This window comes from Megalobrama amblycephala, linkage group LG13, assembly GCF_018812025.1.
Source record: "Megalobrama amblycephala isolate DHTTF-2021 linkage group LG13, ASM1881202v1, whole genome shotgun sequence".
Lineage (NCBI taxonomy): Eukaryota > Metazoa > Chordata > Actinopteri > Cypriniformes > Xenocyprididae > Megalobrama > Megalobrama amblycephala.
The window spans coordinates 39,719,968-39,741,456 of NC_063056.1; the positions used below are offsets into that span (position 1 = coordinate 39,719,968).

Below are 21,489 nucleotides of genomic sequence, written 5' to 3' on the forward strand. Positions count from 1 at the left end.
CTGAATCTGCGGCTCTCATCTACACATCGTCTCTATAGGAAAGCGTAAATAATGTCTCCTGCGTAACGCTTGTAATTGCGGCTGTATTTCACTCTCGGACAGAAACCCCATTAAAATTTAAACTGATTTAATGTGTCTGTGGAGTAACTCAACACTCATGAACCTGTCTGTCTGCCTGTAGACCCATCTGTCTGCATGTCTGTCTACATGTTTGTCTGTCTGTCTGTCTACATGTTTGTCTGTCTGTCTGTCTACATGTTTGTTTGTTTGTCCGTCCGTCTGTCTGTCTGTCTTCATGTTTGTTTGTTTGTCTGTCCGTCTGTCTGTCTGTCTACATGTTTGTCCGTCTGTCTGTCTGTCTGTCTGCATTTCTGTCTGTCTGTCTGTCTGTCTGTCTACATGTTTTTTTGTTTGTCCGTCCGTCTGTCTGTCTGTCTTCATGTTTGTTTGTTTGTCCGTCTGTCTGTCTGTCTGTCTGCATTTCTGTCTGTCTGTCTGTCTGTCTACATGTTTGTTTGTTTGTCCGTCCGTCTGTCTGTCTGTCTTCATGTTTGTTTGTCTGTCCGTCTGTCTGTCTGTCTACATGTTTGTTTGTCCGTCTGTCTGTCTGTCTGTCTGCATTTCTGTCTGTCTGTCTGTCTGTCTACATGTTTGTTTGTTTGTCCGTCCGTCTGTCTGTCTGTCTGTCTGTCTGTCTTCATGTTTGTTTGTTTGTTTGTCCGTCTGTCTGTCTGTCTACATATTTGTTTGTGCGTCTGTCTGTCTGTCTGTCTGTCTGCATTTCTGTCTGTCTGTCTGTCTGTCTACATGTTTGTTTGTTTGTTTGTTTGTTTGTTTGTCCGTCTGTCTGTCTGTCTGTCTGTCTACATGTTTGTTTGTTTGTTTGTTTGTTTGTCCGTCTGTCTGTCTGTCTGTCTGTCTACATGTTTGTTTGTTTGTTTGTCCGTCTGTCTGTCTACATGTTTGTTTGTTCGTCTGTCTGTCTGTCTACATGTTTGTTTGTTCGTCTGCATGTCTGTCTGTCTGCCTGTCTGTCTGTCTGTCTGCATGTTTGTTTGTTTGTCTGTCTGTCTGTCTACATGTTTGTTTGTTTGTTTGTTTGTCCGTCTGTCTGTCTACATGTTTGTTTGTTTGTCCGTCTGTCTGTCTGTCTGTCTGTCTACATGTTTGTTTGTTTGTTTGTTTGTTTGTCCGTCTGTCTGTCTGTCTGTCTGTCTACATGTTTGTTTGTTTGTTTGTCCGTCTGTCTGTCTACATGTTTGTTTGTTCGTCTGTCTGTCTGTCTACATGTTTGTTTGTTCGTCTGCATGTCTGTCTGTCTGCCTGTCTGTCTGTCTGTCTGCATGTTTGTTTGTCTGTCTGTCTGTCTACATGTTTGTTTGTTTGTTTGTCCGTCTGTCTGTCTACATGTTTGTTTGTTTGTTTGTTTGTTTGTTTGTTTGTCCGTCTGTCTGTCTACATGTTTGTTTGTTTGTTTGTCCGTCTGTCTGTCTGTCTACATGTTTGTTTGTTTGTTTGTCCGTCTGTCTGTCTACATGTTTGTTTGTTTGTTTGTTTGTTTGTCCGTCTGTCTGTCTACATGTTTGTTTGTTTGTTTGTTTGTTCGTCTGTCTGTCTGTCTACATGTTTGTTTGTTCGTCTGCATGTCTGTCTGCCTGTCTGTCTGTCTGCATGTTTGTCTGTGTGTGTCTGTAGACCTGTCTGTGGTGCAGAGTTGCAGGAATCCTCACAGATGTCGTCCTGCTTTTGTTCTCCTGTATGTTTCTCTCTGACGTGTTTTTCTCTCTCTGCGCTCACTGTCAGTCATGTTCAGAGCTGTCGTCGAGGTTAATATCTCAGCAGTGCTGAAGAGCGTCACTTAAGTCGCATGAAATGCTGTCGCTGGCGCAGCTCCCGCGTTTAAAACGGAATGAGTCACCCAATGCAGTTGCGCATGTTTCCGCTCGCAGCAGCTGGACTGAATAAGAGCTGCGGTTCAGATGGTGTCCTGCTGCATGTAGGTCCGCTGGAGTTTCATGCGCTCCATGCTGAAGTTTATTTGCACAGGATCCCACTTACCGTTTGGAGGAAGCGAATGTCGTGCAGCGGCAGGAGGGATTCAGATTTCACAAGTCCAAGATAAACATGCACCTGATCCCCAGTATGTTTAATGCCCCGCTGCATTACTGTGCTCTCTCAGTGATTTTATGACTTTTTATAACTACAGTTCCAGCCATCTGATCCGATTGGCTATTTAGTCCGACACTTTCCACTGTTTGTGAAGTTGCAGAACGGCTGCGTGTGAGTTTGGCTGCTTTGGCTCTGTTTATAGATGGTTGGATGATCGCTGTTGCATTTTTCTGCAGTGATGCGGTTCCTGCACGGCTTTTTGGTGGAAAAGGAAGGCGTGTTTCTGCTCCTTATGAAAGATGAGGTGCGGTGTGATGATGGTCACTTGACACACTGTGTTTTCAGAAGTTCAGACACATGCGCAGGTGCTCTCTCTGGTCTGAAACCATAATTTACTTACTCCACCAATCACGGCGCAGCGTGAGGCTGTGAGAGGTCTGTGATTGGCTGGTCTCTGTGTTGTCATAACATGAACATGAAAGGCTGTGTGTCATTCTCTATATATGACATAAATGTTCTGTCACCCTGTAATTTGTTTTCCTGAGGGTCCTAAAACCTTTTGATGGAAAGACTCTAGCTGAAATGACTGAAATGAAGTTCAGCCAAACATTATAATTCTGTCATGTCTTTCCTAACCTGTATAACTGTCTCTCTTTTGATATTTTGAAGAATCAAACAACACTGAACCTCATTGGCTTTCATTATATGGACAAAAAACACGGAGACATTTTGCAAAATATCTTCTTTTGTGTTCCACTGAAGAAAGAATGAAAGTCATATAGGTTTGAAAGACATGATGACAGAATGATGATTTTTGGCTGAAATCACATGGTTTATGCTGTGAACAGGCCTTCAACTCAAAAGCCTCAGTGTGTGTGTGTGTGTGTGTGAAGCAGTTGCAGGTGTGTGACATTGACTTTAGACCGCATGAATCTCCTCCGCTGCTTGTTTACAGTCGCAGGGCCGGTGCAGACGACTCCTGAAATTACAGGCATTACTCTGACAGGCCAACGTCCTCGCTGCCTTCTCTCTCCGCACATCAAAGCGCTCGTCCCCCGTACGGCTGCGTCTTCAATGGCCGCGGGAGGCTTTGAAGTGCCGTCCGTGTTTATGATAGCGGAGCCGGAGCGCTGGGCCCGAGCCATGATGGGAAGAGAGTCCCGGGACCGCAGGTGGCCTGGACGCTCTGTTTGTGTGTGTTTCTGTGCGTTATCTCACACACGGCCTCTTAAAAGCCATAAAGTTCTTTTAATAGAGCTCTTAAAGGATGAGAAGGACTGCTGAACGCAGCGGATGTTGAACATGAGCCTTTAATACAGTCACACACACAAACACAGTTAATCATTTGTGATGCTGGAAGCTGATTGGCCCTCAAACACGCGCGATGGCCTGTGGCCTGACACACAAGATCCCGGACGCTTCCAAAGCCCTTCTGGAAGTAGTGGGAGCTCATCAGCGGGACGGCCTGCGCTCTTATCGGGTGATTGAGGCGTCCTGATTTACGCCAGAGAATTCCCAGTAAATCCCGCAGGCATGGGAGCCATTACATGTGCGCGGTCGTGACGGATGACCTCAGTGCTGAACTGTGGGTAAAGATGATTGTTTAAGAACCAGAGAGGCTGAAGTTTCATGGACTTTTATTGAAGGAAAATGTTATTTTTGGCTTCATATCAGATGCTTTGTGCTCTTGTATGAAGTGATGTGTGTGAGTGTGTGATGCAGTAACACACACACGTCAGGTTGAGCTAATCGATGTTCTTCTCAGTTGGAAACGAGAGTGAACAGTGTGTGACGCGGCACCTTAACACCAGGCCGTGTGTGTGTGTGTGTTGCAGGTGCGGTGCTGTTGGTGAGCGTTCAGGGCGTCGCTGTCAATGTGGATCCGGTTCTGTCCTCCTGGCTGCTGTTCCACCCGCAGAGAGCCAGCGGCAACAGACAGACTCAACAGGTACGTCCGTCTCTCTGTCTGTGTGTGTGTGTGTGTGTGTGTGTGTGTGTGTGACGTTACTGATGCTGAGTGATGCTTACAGGTTTCCATGGTGATGAAGAAGAGGAGGGAGGATGAAGCATCTGTTGGCAGCACACCACTAACCAAACAACCTAGTAATCAGGCGTCAGACTACACTAGCAGCCCTGTGAAGACCAAGACTGTGACAGGTACACACACACACACACACACACACACACACACACACACGTTTGTTTTGCTATCTCAGTGAGGTCTCTCCATAGGCGTAATGGTTTTTATACTGTACATTCTCTCCCCTACTCTAACCTCTACTCCTAACCCTACCCATCACAGGAAACATTATGCATTTTTACATTTTTAATAAAACATTGTTTAGTGTGTTTTTAAAGCTATTTTAAATATGAAATGTGCTCATATTTCATGTTTGCATCGTAATACCAGTGTAATACCCATGACATTACTCAAATTTGTGTCCTCTTAAATCACAGAAACAAGCACACTCTCTCACACACATCACAAAAACACACATGCATGCATACACACACACACACACACACACACACACACACACACACACACACACACACACACGCACACACACACACACACGCACACACACACACACACGCACACACACACACACGCACACACACACACACACACAAACTCACACACACACACACACACACACACTCACACACAGATCACAGGATTTTAGTTTAATTTTTAGTTCTGTAATTTGTAAGATGTTCATATAGTATCCCACATGTTTCTTGTTAAAAAGCCATTTAAAACTGCTTTGTGTTGTTAAGAAATGATGATGGGATTTAAAATGTGTGCCCAAACACTTTTAAAATCATAGAGAACTCTCTTTTTATCACGTAGTTCGATTCAATCTCATGAATGGAATATAATTCAGTTGAAATGAATAGAAAAAATGAAATATTCTTATCAGATGTAATTTCGACTGCATGCTGCGTTTTCTACAACACTGACTGTATGTCTGAACGAGAGGAGCGTTCATGAGGAGTGTTATCCCTCCAGCGTGAGGAAGATCCATTTAGATCCACTTGGATCTTCCCAACTCTTGCGTTCCATTTTTATTCTTATGGATTTGGTTCTTCTTTATGTAAAGCACTTTGAATTACTGTTGTGTATGAAATGTGCTTTACAAATAAACTTGCGTTGCCTTCATGAGGAGTGTTCGAGAGCAGCGTATGTGAGGAGTGATTTAGAGCAGCGTTCACGAGGAGTGTTTGAGAGGAGCTCTGCGTGTTGTGTGGGAGGTTTGGGCTGTTTTGCATGTTTCTTGTCTGCAGGAGCTGCTTGAGATGGTTTGACCTTCACACTGCAGATGTTGATCATTTCCAGTGTAATCAAAAGCCTCTCAGAGTCCATGCGTTACTGCAGTGTGGTTTTCATTAACAGAAACACAACACCGATCTGCACACACACACACACACACACACTGAAACTGTTCTTAACTCCACTTCCTTCTCTGGTCTTCCTGTAATTTATTGTTTGATTTGTATGTATACACACACACACACACACACACACACACACACACACACACACACACATTATTGCATTTGTTTTATTGTATGTTTGTGTGTGAATGTGTTTTTGTGTTCAGTGGTTATTAACATGAAGAACATTCTGAATCTGTCTCCATTAACGTGTGTGTGTGTGTGTGTGTGTGTGTGTGTGTGTAGAGTCGAGGCCTCTCTCAGTTCCAGTGAAGGTTTTTCCATCATCTGAAGAATGTCACGTGAGTCCAGAGGAACGCATGAAGAACCTGATAACACACACCTGGAACGCCGTCAAACACCTCACACTACAGGTGTGTATGTGTGTGTGTGTGTGTGTGTGGCTCACACTGAGGTTTGTGTCGGTCACTTCCTGCTGCTCTCGGTGAGTCGTGCCGTTCTCTCCTTCTGTTCGAGCGATTGTGTCATGAGTTATTTTTATTTTATATTAGACTCGAGTGTGTTCACAGCAGCAGGTTGCTACCAAAACTGTAAGTGGATCTGCGCTAACAGAGCGGCCGTCGCCATGGAAAAACGCAGTAACGCGGGTCCGCTCAGCTGCCGCGCATTAATGAACAGGATATTTTCTCTGCGTGTTTCGTGTGGCTCACGGGACGAGAGCAGATGTGTTGTGATGAATTAAACCTTCTGCTCCGTCGTCAACATCAGCTCAACACACACTCTGTTCACACTCTATTCATCAGCACGTCCGGCTCTGAAACCACTTTACTTTTCATCAGTGAACCGCTTAGGCTATTAACACAAGTTAGTCATCTATTATTTTCTCATTATGCTGATCATAACATAACTGGCCATTTCTTCAAATCGGTTACATAAAAAGGTCTAATTTGAATCTGAAAAGTAAGGGGCCGTTCACACAGAATGCGTTTTTCCCACGACTGCACTGCTTTTCCAGTGTTTCTCTATGTAAACGTGTGCTAGACGGACGTCTTTAACTGATGCTCTCACGCCTGGTGTCTTTTACAGCGGCGTTTTAAACAATGTGTCTCTTGGATTTTTCTTTGTTCCACTGACTTGCATCTCTCATTTTTGCTGTTAAAAACGTAAGATGCAGGTCAGTGGAATGAAAAACGCTCTGTGTGAAGACTGACCCTTGGTTAACTGCTAGTTGGTTCTAGACTAGTTCTAGTTCAGACTAGCAGCTGTGTTTATGCATCTGGCCCCTCAATCGCTCTCGTTGTTCAGCCACCATCATACAGATTCATCAGGGATTAAACCTCAGTGTGAAGGTAAAACGAGCACCTGTTTCAGCACTCATGGCTTTAGCGTTGTGTTTGTGCTGCATCTCTGAAGAGCGTGCGATTATTAAACACATGCCGTCGGTTTACACCTCGAGTGTATCAGCTGGTGTCGGCGCTGGAGGGGAAACAAACAGCACATCAAAAGCCTCATTACAGCAGCGTCCGGCGCTAATGGAGCGTCCAGCAGAAACAAACACAGCGCTGCGCTCTTCACGGTTTATTTTACATGATTATCACCTCCACTGCCAACACCGCGAGGAGCCATCAGCTTCTGTGAGCGCTGAAGAACCTGAGGAATCACTGTGTGCTTTGTTTATATAGCGCTTTATACAGTACAGGTGGATTCAAAGCTGTGGAAGATTGTTTCCGCCATGGAATAAAATAATTTAAAAGATTTAATTGTGACTTTATATCTTGCAATTCTGACTTCTGACTTTTTCTCGCAATTCTGACTTTATAACGCAATTCTGACTTTATATCTCGCAATTCTGACTTTATAACTAAATTCTGACTTTATATCTCACAATTCTGACTTTTTAAATTCTCGCAATTCTGACTTTATAACTCACTTTTTCTCGCATTTGACTTTAAATCTCGCTATTCTGACTTCTGACTTTTTCTCGCAATTCTGACTTTATAACGCAATTCTGACTTTATAACTCAATTCTGACTTTATATCTCACAATTCTGACTTTATATCTCGCAATTCTGACTTTATATCTAGCAATTCTGACTTTATAACGCAATTCTGACTTTATATCTCGCAATTCTGACTTTATAACTCACAATTCTGACTTTATATCGCGCAATTCTGACTTTATATATCGCAATTCTGACTTTTCTCACAATTCTGACTTTTTCTCGCAATTCTGACTTTTTCTCGCAATTCTGACTTTATATCTCACAATTCTGACTTTCTCGCAATTCTGACTTTATATCTCGTAATTCTGACTTTATATCTCACACTTCTGACTTTTTCTCGCAATTCTGACTTTATATCTCACAATTCTGACTTTTTCTCGCAATTCTGACTTTTTCTCGCAATTCTGACTTTATAACTCACAATTCTGACTTTATAACTCAATTCTGACTTTATATCTACAATTCTGCTTTAAACGCAATTCTGACTTTATATCTCGCAATTCTGACTTTATAACTCAATTCTGACTTTATAACTCAATTCTGACTTTATATCTCGCAATTCTGACTTTATATCTCGCAATTCTGACTTTATATCTAGCAATTCTGACTTTATAACGCAATTCTGACTTTATATCTCGCAATTCTGACTTTATAACTCACAATTCTGACTTTATAACGCAATTCTGACTTTATATATCGCAATTCTGACTTTTCTCACAATTCTGACTTTTTCTCGCAATTCTGACTTTTTCTCGCAATTCTGACTTTATATCTCGTTTCTCGCAATTCTGACTTTATATCTCACACTTCTCACAATTCTGACTTTTTTCTCGCAATTCTGACTTTATATCTCGTAATTCTCTTTATATCAATTCTGACTTTTTCTCGCATTCTGACTTTATATCTCAATTCTGACTTTTTCTCGCAATTCTGACTTTTTCTCGCAATTCTGACTTTATAACTCACAATCGCTTTAATTCTGACTTTATATCTACAATTCTGACTTTATAACGCAATTCTGACTTTATATCTCGCAATTCTGACTTTATAACTCACAATCTGACTTTATATCTCGCAATTCTGACTTTATAACGTAATTCTGACTTTATATCTCGCAATTCTGACTTTATAACTCAATTCTGACTTTATATCTCGCAATTCTGACTTCTGACTTTTTCTCACAATTCTGACTTTATATCTCGTAATTCTGACTTTATATCTCACAATTCTGACTTTTTCTCGCAATTCTGACTTTATATCTCGCAATTCTGACTTTATAACGCAATTCTGACTTTATATCTCGCAATTCTGACTTTATAACTAAATTCTGACTTTATATCAATTCTGACTTTATATCTCGCAATTCTGACTTTATAACTAAATTCTGACTTTATATCTCACAATTCTGACTTTTTCTCGCAATTCTGACTTTATAACTCAATTTTGACTTTAAATCTCGCTATTCTGACTTCTGACTTTTTCTCGCAATTCTGACTTTATAACGCAATTCTGACTTTATAACTCAATTCTGACTTTATATCTCACAATTCTGACTTTATATCTCGCAATTCTGACTTTATATCTCACAATTCTGACTTTTTCTCGCAATTCTGACTTTATATCTCGCAATTCTGACTTTTATAACGCAATTCTGACTTTATATCTCGCAATTCTGACTTTATAACTAAATTCTGACTTTATATCAATTCTGACTTTATATCAATTCTGACTTTATATCTCGCAATTCTGACTTTATATCTCACAATTCTGACTTTATAACTAAATTCTGACTTTATATCTCACAATTCTGACTTTTTCTCGCAATTCTGACTTTATAACTCAATTTTGACTTTAAATCTCGCTATTCTGACTTCTGACTTTTTCTCGCAATTCTGACTTTATCGCAATTCTGACTTTATATCAATTCTGACTTTATCTCACAATTCTGACTTTATCTCGCAATTCTGACTTTATATCTAGCAATTCTGACTTTATAACGCAATTCTGACTTTATATCTCGCAATTCTGACTTTATAACTCACAATTCTGACTTTAACTCACAATTCTGACTTTATAACGCAATTCTGACTTTATATATCGCAATTCTGACTTTTCTCACAATTCTGACTTTTTCTCGCAATTCTGACTTTTTCTCGCAATTCTGACTTTATATCTCACAATTCTGACTTTCTCGCAATTCTGACTTTTTCTCGCAATTCTGACTTTATATCTCGTAATTCTGACTTTATATCTCACACTTCTGACTTTTTCTCGCAATTCTGACTTTATATCTCACAATTCTGACTTTTTCTCGCAATTCTGACTTTTTCTCGCAATTCTGACTTTATAACTCACAATTCTGACTTTATAACTCAATTCTGACTTTATATCTAGCAATTCTGACTTTATAACGCAATTCTGACTTTATATCTCGCAATTCTGACTTTATAACTCACAATTCTGACTTTATATCTCGCAATTCTGACTTTATATCTCGCAATTCTGACTTTATAACTCGCAATTCTGACTTTATAACGCAATTCTGACTTTATATCTCGCAATTCTGACTTTTCTCACAATTCTGACTTTATTCTCGCAATTCTGACTTTATATATCGCAATTCTGACTTTTCTCACAATTCTGACTTTTTCTCGCAATTCTGACTTTTTCTCGCAATTCTGACTTTATATCTCACAATTCTGACTTTCTCGCAATTCTGACTTTTTCTCGCAATTCTGACTTTTTCTCGCAATTCTGACTTTATATCTCACAATTCTGACTTTCTCGCAATTCTGACTTTTTCTCGCAATTCTGACTTTATATCTCGTAATTCTGACTTTATATCTCACAATTCTGACTTTTTCTCGCAATTCTGACTTTATATCTCACAATTCTGACTTTTTCTCGCAATTCTGACTTTTTCTCGCAATTCTGACTTTATAACTCACAATTCTGACTTTATAACTCAATTCTGACTTTATATCTAGCAATTCTGACTTTATAACGCAATTCTGACTTTATATCTCGCAATTCTGACTTTATAACTCACAATTCTGACTTTATATCGCGCAATTCTGACTTTATAACGCAATTCTGACTTTATATCTCAATTCTGACTTTATAACTCAATTCTGACTTTATAACTCAATTCTGACTTTATATCTCGCAATTCTGACTTTATAACTCAATCTGCTTTAATTCGCAATTCTGACTTCTGACTTTTTCTCACAATTCTGACTTTATATCTCGTAATTCTGACTTTATATCTCACAATTCTGACTTTTTCTCGCAATTCTGACTTTATATCTCGCAATTCTGACTTTATAACGCAATTCTGACTTTATATCTCGCAATTCTGACTTTATAACTAATTCTGACTTTATATCAATTCTGACTTTATATCTCGCAATTCTGACTTTATAACTAAATTCTGACTTTATATCTCACAATTCTGACTTTATAACTAAATTCTGACTTTATATCTCACAATTCTGACTTTTTCTCGCAATTCTGACTTTATAACTCAATTTGACTTTAATTCGCTATTCTGACTTCTGACTTTTTCTCGCAATTCTGACTTTATACGCAATTCTGACTTTATAACTCAATTCTGACTTTATATCTCACAATTCTGACTTTATATCTCGCAATTCTGACTTTATATCTCACAATTCTGACTTTTTCTCGCAATTCTGACTTTATATCTCGCAATTCTGACTTTATAACGCAATTCTGACTTTATATCTCGCAATTCTGACTTTATAACTAAATTCTGACTTTATATCAATTCTGACTTTATATCTCGCAATTCTGACTTTATATCTCACAATTCTGACTTTATAACTAAATTCTGACTTTATATCTCACAATTCTGACTTTTTCTCGCAATTCTGACTTTATAACTCAATTTTGACTTTAAATCTCGCTATTCTGACTTCTGACTTTTTCTCGCAATTCTGACTTTATAACGCAATTCTGACTTTATAACTCAATTCTGACTTTATATCTCACAATTCTGACTTTATATCTCGCAATTCTGACTTTATATCTAGCAATTCTGACTTTATAACGCAATTCTGACTTTATATCTCGCAATTCTGACTTTATAACTCACAATTCTGACTTTATATCGCGCAATTCTGACTTTATAACTCGCAATTCTGACTTTTTCTCGCAATTCTGACTTTATATATCGCAATTCTGACTTTTCTCACAATTCTGACTTTTTCTCGCAATTCTGACTTTATATATCGCAATTCTGACTTTTCTCACAATTCTGACTTTTTCTCGCAATTCTGACTTTTTCTCGCAATTCTGACTTTATATCTCACAATTCTGACTTTCTCGCAATTCTGACTTTATATCTCGTAATTCTGACTTTATATCTCACAATTCTGACTTTTTCTCGCAATTCTGACTTTATATCTCACAATTCTGACTTTTTCTCGCAATTCTGACTTTTTCTCGCAATTCTGACTTTATAACTCACAATTCTGACTTTATAACTCAATTCTGACTTTATAACGCAATTCTGACTTTATATCTCGCAATTCTGACTTTATAACTCAATTCTGACTTTATAACTCAATTCTGACTTTATATCTCGCAATTCTGACTTTATATCTCGCAATTCTGACTTTATAACTCAATTCTGACTTTATAACTCAATTCTGACTTTATATCTCGCAATTCTGACTTTATAACGTAATTCTGACTTTATATCTCGCAATTCTGACTTTATAACTCAATTCTGACTTTATATCTCGCAATTCTGACTTCTGACTTTTTCTCACAATTCTGACTTTATATCTCGTAATTCTGACTTTATATCTCACAATTCTGACTTTTTCTCGCAATTCTGACTTTATATCTCGCAATTCTGACTTTATAACTCAATTCTGACTTTATATCTCGCAATTCTGACTTTTTCTCGCAATTCTGACTTTTCTCACAATTCTGACTTTTTCTCGCAATTCTGACTTTTTCTCGCAATTCTGACTTTATATCTCGTAATTCTGACTTTATATCTCACAATTCTGACTTTCTCGCAATTCTGACTTTTTCTCGTAATTCTGACTTTTTCTCGCAATTCTGACTTTATATCTCACAATTCTGACTTTATAACGCAATTCTGACTTTTTCTCGCAATTCTGACTTTATAACTCGCAATTCTGACTTTTTCTCACAATTCTGACTTTATATATCGCAATTCTGACTTTTCTCACAATTCTGACTTTTTCTCGCAATTCTGACTTTATATCGCAATTCTGACTTTTCTCACAATTCTGACTTTTTCTCGCAATTCTGACTTTTTCTCGCAATTCTGACTTTATATCTCACAATTCTGACTTTCTCGCAATTCTGACTTTATATCTCGTAATTCTGACTTTATATCTCACAATTCTGACTTTTTCTCGCAATTCTGACTTTATATCTCACAATTCTGACTTTTTCTCGCAATTCTGACTTTTTCTCGCAATTCTGACTTTATAACTCACAATTCTGACTTTATAACTCAATTCTGACTTTATAACGCAATTCTGACTTTATATCTCGCAATTCTGACTTTATAACTCAATTCTGACTTTATAACTCAATTCTGACTTTATATCTCGCAATTCTGACTTTATAACGTAATTCTGACTTTATTCTCGCAATTCTGACTTTATAACTCAATTCTGACTTTATATCTCGCAATTCTGACTTCTGACTTTTTTCTCACAATTCTGACTTTATATCTCGTAATTCTGACTTTATATCTCACAATTCTGACTTTTTCTCGCAATTCTGACTTTATATCTCGCAATTCTGACTTTATAACGCAATTCTGACTTTATATCTCGCAATTCTGACTTTATAACTAAATTCTGACTTTATATCTCACATTCTGACTTTTAACTAAATTCTGACTTTATATCTCACAATTCTGACTTTTTCTCGCAATTCTGACTTTATAACTCAATTTTGACTTTAAATTTCGCTATTCTGACTTCTGACTTTTTCTCGCAATTCTGACTTTATAACGCAATTCTGACTTTATAACTCAATTCTGACTTTATATCTCACAATTCTGACTTTATATCTCGCAATTCTGACTTTATATCTAGCAATTCTGACTTTATAACGCAATTCTGACTTTATATCTCGCAATTCTGACTTTATAACTCACAATTCTGACTTTATATCACGCAATTCTGACTTTTTCTCGCAATTCTGACTTTTATATCTCACTTTTCTCAATTCTGACTTTTTCTCGCAATTCTGACTTTTTCTCGCAATTCTGACTTTATATATCGCAATTCTGACTTTTCTCACAATTCTGACTTTTTCTCGCAATTCTGACTTTTTCTCGCAATTCTGACTTTATATCTCACAATTCTGACTTTCTCGCAATTCTGACTTTATATCTCGTAATTCTGACTTTATATCTCACAATTCTGACTTTTTCTCGCAATTCTGACTTTATATCTCACAATTCTGACTTTTTCTCGCAATTCTGACTTTTTCTCGCAATTCTGACTTTATAACTCACAATTCTGACTTTATAACTCAATTCTGACTTTATAACGCAATTCTGACTTTATATCTCGCAATTCTGACTTTATAACTCAGTTCTGACTTTATAACTCAATTCTGACTTTATATCTCGCAATTCTGACTTTATAACGCAATTCTGACTTTATATCTCGCAATTCTGACTTTATAACTCAATTCTGACTTTATATCTCGCAATTCTGACTTCTGACTTTTTCTCACAATTCTGACTTTATCTCGTAATTCTGACTTTATATCTCACAATTCTGACTTTTTCTCGCAATTCTGACTTTTTCTCGCAATTCTGACTTTTTCTCCTAATCTCAATTCTGACTTTATATCTCGCAATTCAATGACTTTTTCTCACAATTCTGACTTTTTCTCGCAATTCTGACTTTTCTCACAATTCTGACTTTTTCTCGCAATTCTGACTTTTTCTCGCAATTCTGACTTTATATCTCGTAATTCTGACTTTATATCTCACAATTCTGACTTTCTCGCAATTCTGACTTTTTCTCGTAATTCTGACTTTTTCTCGCAATTCTGACTTTATTCTCACAATTCTGACTTTTTCTCACAATTCTGACTTTTTCTCGCAATTCTGACTATATCTCGTAATTCTGACTTTATATCTCACAATTCTGACTTTATAACGCAATTCTGACTTTTTCTCGCAATAGGTTGGTTTCTGACGTCACAGCAGCAGCGCGAATTGTCCGGAGGGCAGGGAGTGATGTTTCATATAGGAATCAATTCTGTTTTGCGTTGTTTATGGTTGCTCAAATTTAAAATCGAGAACCAGAAGGTGTTTTTATCGCAATTTATACTTTTTTATAACTTTAGTTTTTTTACTTTAAAAGTTGTCGCCTTTTATAGCGTTTTGCGTCTGCTGAATGAAATGAATATGGATACTGACTTTTGTTTTTGATTGGTTATCACATCTTCATGTATCGTTTGCAGGGAGGAGAAGATTCTGAATGATAATTTGGTGTTTTAACTTTTTTTGTATTCCGTTCATGTTGATCTCATGAAAACAACGCGCTGCTCTTCAGCCGTCGTATTGTAGAAAATGTCAAAATAAAATAAATGTTTAACAAGCTACAGAAGTCGATGCATTTCTTTGTTGGAAGCGTGTAAATGTAACTAGTTTTAATGTTGTTTTTGTAAATATTCACTTTCCCATATGACCACGAAGGAGAATCGGAGGGTCACATTCAGGGACAGACACCGACACGCTGTATTTTTGTATTTATTTCAACAAATGACAACCGAAATCAAGTTATGTGTGCAAGTTATAATCATTCACAAGCGAGTGAGTCATACTCACAAACAATGTTAATTAAATATTACACAAAAACCAAATACAAAACTCAGCTAAGTACAGTATGTGTTTATTTTGAGTGAAAGATAGTGGGTTTATTTAGTGACTTATTACATTTGCAGTCGTCTCACCTTCTCAACCAAGGCAAAAATTGTATTAGCAGTTTTTTTTCCCCCGAACGATATCGTGAGTTCCTATTACAGTTCTCGATTCAGCATAAATGACCAACAATGGCGACATTTTTCACAATCATGACAGAAAATTAAAATCACTTGCAGAAAGGCAGCGCGATATAAAAAAACCCAGACTAGAACTGAACACGGCGTTACGGCAGCTTAACATCCTCTATATCTACCTCCTCGATGGGATTTTTCTCGCAATTCTGACTTTTCTCACAATTCTGACTTTTTCTCGCAATTCTGACTTTTTCTCGCAATTCTGACTTTATATCTCGTAATTCTGACTTTATATCTCACAATTCTGACTTTATAACGCAATTCTGACTTTATATCTCGCAATTCTGACTTTATAACTCAATTCTGACTTTATATCTCACAATTCTGACTTTTTCTCGCAATTCTGACTTTATATCTCGCAATTCTGACTTTATAACTCAATTCTGACTTTATATCTCGCAATTCTGACTTTTTCTCACAATTCTGACTTTTTCTCGCAATTCTGACTTTTTCTCGCAATTCTGACTTTATATCTCGCAATTCTGACTTTATAACTCAATTCTGACTTTATATCTCGCAATTCTGACTTTTTCTCACAATTCTGACTTTTTCTCGCAATTCTGACTTTTTCTCGCAATTCTGACTTTTTCTCACAATTCTGACTTTATATCTCACAATTCTGACTTTATATCTCGTAATTCTGACTTTATATCTCACAATTCTGACTTTATATCTCACAATTCTGACTTTTTCTCGTAATTCTGACTTTTTCTCGCAATTCTGACTTTATATCTCACAATTCTGACTTTTTCTCAATTCTGACTTTTTCTCGCAATTCTGACTTTATATCTCGTAATTCTGACTTTATATCTCACAATTCTGACTTTTTCTCGCAATTCTGACTTTATATCTCGCAATTCTGACTTTATATCTCACAATTCTGACTTTTTCTCGCAATTCTGACTTTATATCTCACAATTCTGACTTTTTCTCACAATTCTGACTTTTTCTCACAATTCTGACTTTTTCTCGCAATTCTGACTTTATATCTCGCAATTCTGACTTTATATCTCACAATTCTGACTTTTTCTCGCAATTCTGACTTTATATCTCGCAATTCTGACTTTTATCTCACAATTCTGACTTTTTCTCGCAATTCTGACTTTTTCTCACAATTCTGACTTTTTCTCGCAATTCTGACTTTTTCTCGCAATTCTGACTTTATATCTCGTAATTCTGACTTTATTCTCACAATTCTGACTTTTTCTCGCAATTCTGACTTTCTCGTAATTCTGACTTTTTCTCGCAATTCTGACTTTATATCTCGTAATTCTGACTTTATATCTCACAATTCTGACTTTCTCGCAATTCTGACTTTTTCTCGTAATTCTGACTTTTTCTCGCAATTCTGACTTTATATCTCACAATTCTGACTTTTTCTCGCAATTCTGACTTTTTCTCGCAATTCTGACTTTATATCTCGTAATTCTGACTTTATATCTCACAATTCTGACTTTCTCGCAATTCTGACTTTATATCTCGTAATTCTGACTTTATATCTCACAATTCTGACTTTTTCTCGCAATTCTGACTTTATATCTCGCAATTCTGACTTTATATCTCACAATTCTGACTTTTTATCTCGCAATTCTGACTTTTTCTCGCAATTCTGACTTTTTCTCGCAATTCTGACTTTATATCTCGTAATTCTGACTTTATATCTCACAATTCTGACTTTCTCGCAATTCTGACTTTTTCTCGTAATTCTGACTTTTTCTCGTAATTCTGACTTTATATCTCACAATTCTGACTTTTTCTCACAATTCTGACTTTTTCTCGCAATTCTGACTTTTTCTCGCAATTCTGACTTTATATCTCGTAATTCTGACTTTATATCTCACAATTCTGACTTTTTCTCGCAATTCTGACTTTTTCTCGTAATTCTGACTTTTTCTCGCAATTCTGACTTTATATCTCGTAATTCTGACTTTATATCTCACAATTCTGACTTTTCTCGCAATTCTGACTTTTTCTCGTAATTCTGACTTTTTCTCGCAATTCTGACTTTATATCTCACAATTCTGACTTTTTCTCGCAATTCTGACTTTATATCTCACAATTCTGACTTTTTCTCGCAATTCTGACTTTTTCTCGCAATTCTGACTTTATATCTCGTAATTCTGACTTTATATCTCACAATTCTGACTTTTTCTCAATTCTGACTTTTTCTCGCAATTCTGACTTTATATCTCACAATTCTGACTTTTTCTCGCAATTCTGACTTTTTCTCGCAATTCTGACTTTATATCTCACAATTCTGACTTTTTCTCACAATTCTGACTTTTTCTCACAATTCTGACTTTTTCTCGCAATTCTGACTTTATATCTCGTAATTCTGACTTTATATCTCACAATTCTGACTTTTTCTCACAATTCTGACTTTTTCTCGCAATTCTGACTTTATATCTCGTAATTCTGACTTTATATCTCACAATTCTGACTTTCTCGCAATTCTGACTTTTTCTCGTAATTCTGACTTTTTCTCGCAATTATGACTTTATATCTCACAATTCTGACTTTTTCTCGCAATTCTGACTTTTTCTCACAATTCTGACTTTTTCTCGCAATTCTGACTTTATATCTCGTAATTCTGACTTTATATCTCACAATTCTGACTTTTCTCGCCATTCTGACTTTATAACTCAATTCTGACTTCTTTTCCAAGTCCAATTCAGAAGGGAAAAAAAGACTGACTTTATTTCTCAGAATTATGATTTAATATCACACAGTTCTGAGAAGAAAAAAAAGAAATGTGAGATAAAAAGTTGCAGTTACCTTTTTTTATTTTTTATTGAGTGGCGGAAACAAGCTTTCAGTCAAAGCAGCTTCACAGTAATAAACAGGAAAACAGCAGAATCATCGATGCAAACTTCATCAAATATGAGACTAATTCAGATTCTGCTCTACAGAAGAGAATAGAGTCATTATTCAGATCAATTCAGTTCAATAAGTGTTGATGTTTCAGTGTTTCAGATGCTTTATCAGAGAGGAACCGCTCATGTGACGTGTTAACTGTGTGTGTTTCCATGCAGGTGGAGGTGCAGTCGTGCTGCGTGTTCGTCCCGTCCGACAGCCTCCCGTCGCCCAGCACGCTGGTGAGCGGCGACATCCCCGGCACCGTCCGCAGCTGGTACCACAGTCAGGCGTGTATGCCGGGGACGCTGGTGCTGTGTCTGCCGCAGATCAGTGTGTTGAGCGCAGGACACCGACGCATGGAGCCGCTGCAGGACGTGCCCTTCACCGTGCCCAGACCCGTGCTGGAGGAGGGTACGAGCGCCACACGCTTCCCATCTCTGTCTGTAGATCCTGAAAACACGAGCGTGACGTGTGTGTGTGTGTGTGTGTGTGTGTTCGCAGGTGATGCGTTCCCCTGGACGGTGTGTGTGAGTCAGCTGAGCGTCTACTCTCTCCTGGGACAGCAGCGTTCGCTCAGTGTCCTCGAGCCGCTGGGCTGCACCTCCACGCTGGCGCTCACCGCCCCGAAACTACAGCCCGAGAGCAAAGACGCCTTCATCATGTGTCTGCATGTGGACCTGCAGCCGGTGCACCTGAAGTGCTCCAACCCGCAGGTACTGCCGCGTTTCCCATCTATATATGCTGGAACGAGAGCAAATGTAGGGCGGGGCTTGATTTTGTCTGTGTAAATAATCATTTATTGTAGAGGATTAATGTGAGTTTTCAGCAGTGACCGAGTGACGGTTCGACTGAAACACTTACAGCCGGATTTAGTGTCACCAGTGGAAACATCAGCGTCCTCCTGTTGATGATCCGCACACAAACACACGTTCACTCGATCCACTCAGTGCCGTGTGGAAACATGAGATCCAGACTGTGTGTTTTGAATACGCGTCTGCTCTCGTGCGGAGCATCTTGTTGTTTGGGTCCATGTGAAATGAATGTTGACGTATCTGAGCGCAGATCTGCGGCGCTGCTGATTGCTGCGTGCCGATTGGCTGTGAGCGGAATGTAGTGGAAAGGAAACGTGTGTTAAATAATAGCTGCCCAAAACAAACAGCAGAACTGCAGTGAGATGGAGGAAAAAATGATTCGCTTGTTTGTGATTTTGTGGATTTACCGTGAGTCACACACATAACATCTCCCGGCCTCTCGCCGTCTGTCTGTCTGTCGTCTCACTCGGTCTGCCGGGTTTTTCTTATATAAAATCATGCCTGAAATGATGGCGATAGGATAGACAGACACCATCATGTATTGATGATTTCTGCTTGTTTGTGTGAATCTCTGATCCCGAGAGGAGAATCCAGCGATGAGACGCCCCTCACACACACAGATGTTGGTCATGTTTTCTGTAGGAACTAGTGAGATTCAGCTGCTGTGTTTGAACGAACCGGAGTTTATTTATAGTGACGTTCAGGCGTTCAGCCAGTGTTTGATGACAATGATCTGTTTATGAGCATCTGATCATCATGAACCGAGAGGACGTGCTGATGATGCTCTTCTAGAGACATTAGGAAGCGCTGTGGAGTCACGTGACGCCGGGCGATTGACGTCAAACGGCTCGTTTCTACAAGTGTTTCATTGTATTTTGATTCAGCAGGAAGTTACTCAACATTCATCTTTAATCTGCGGCTCTTTAGAAGCCCTTAATGCTTTCAGTTTGTGTCATAAATTCAGTAAATTAAAGCCATGAAGAGTTTTAAACCCGCTCTGCGTCTCAGGTTCAGCTGGTGTTCGGTCTGTGGTGTCGATGGAGTCAGATCTTCAGCGCGTTTGACCGGATGCAGAGCAGAGGAACACAGAGGCCGTCAGCAGGATTCCCAGACTCCTCGGCGCCCCCCGCTGGACCCTCGTCACCCGTCCACAGCAGCGCAGGCACCGTCCCGCCGGACACCAGCACCTACAGCCCTTCAGCTGACCTGGGCTCTCCTACAGAGGTCAGAGGTCACACGCCATCGCCTCACACAGACTGATCATAGATAGATAGATATGTATATTATGGAATAATTAAGTTTTTTAAATGTTTTTGAACATAATAGTAATATTATGAAATATTATTACAGTTTAAATTCCTGTGATCAAAGCTGAATTTTCAGCATCATTACTCCAGTCTTCAGTGTCACATGATCCTTCAGAAATCATTCTGATTCAATTAAATTCACATTTTATTTTTCATGATTCTTTGATAAATAGAAAGTTCAAAAGAACAACTTTTATTTGAAATAGAATCTTTTGTAACATTATAAATGTCTTTATTGTTTTGATCAATTTAATGTGTTCTTGACCTGAAAATCTTCAAGCACTGTTTACAATTGGTCAAAAACATTTTTTAATATAAAAATATATTAACTTTAATGTTAGGTGTGATTAATTGTGGATGATTAAAAAAAAAAAAAGTGTGATTGATTAGTTAATTGTTTAAGTTGACTGACAGCAAGATATATACAGTCAAACAAACATTTATTCACACACCTTGAGCATTTCATTCATTAATTCTGTTTATTCACTATAGTTTAAAAAATGGTAATAAAATATGACAAGATCTCACAGTTAAACTTTGTCAGAAAAAAATTATCTTAATTATGTCAGATAACACTTAAGCAAAACATGGTCAGGTCAAAGTGTCTGAATAATTTTTGGTTCCAAATTTTTATAAATTTTACTGGTAGTCCACTGTATGAAGATTTTTGGGTATTATATATATATATATATATATATATATATATATATATATATATATATATACATTGTTTTAATGTATAAATAATGAATAAACCATCAAAATATGAGGAAAATATTTTATATATTTAAAAAAATTTAAATATAAGGGAAGAACAAAACATTAAGATATTTATCTGACAGAATTATTTGGCAAAAAAGGCAAACTACAGCCAGAGGTTAAAATTTACTATTCAAAAAAATGCATAGAAAA

The 21,489-nt window shown here is 37.8% G+C and overlaps 1 protein-coding gene across 1 annotated transcript in view; it reads left to right on the top strand.

Moving 5' to 3' along the window:
- Positions 1-21,489, top strand: part of LOC125243561 (vacuolar protein sorting-associated protein 13B-like) — a 115,421-nt gene that overhangs the window by 37,896 nt on the left and 56,036 nt on the right. The window contains 6 exon segments of the mRNA XM_048153301.1: positions 3,945-4,057; positions 4,140-4,266; positions 5,794-5,921; positions 18,635-18,869; positions 18,960-19,171; positions 20,279-20,494. Coding sequence (XP_048009258.1) covers positions 3,945-4,057; positions 4,140-4,266; positions 5,794-5,921; positions 18,635-18,869; positions 18,960-19,171; positions 20,279-20,494 — 1,031 coding nt within the window.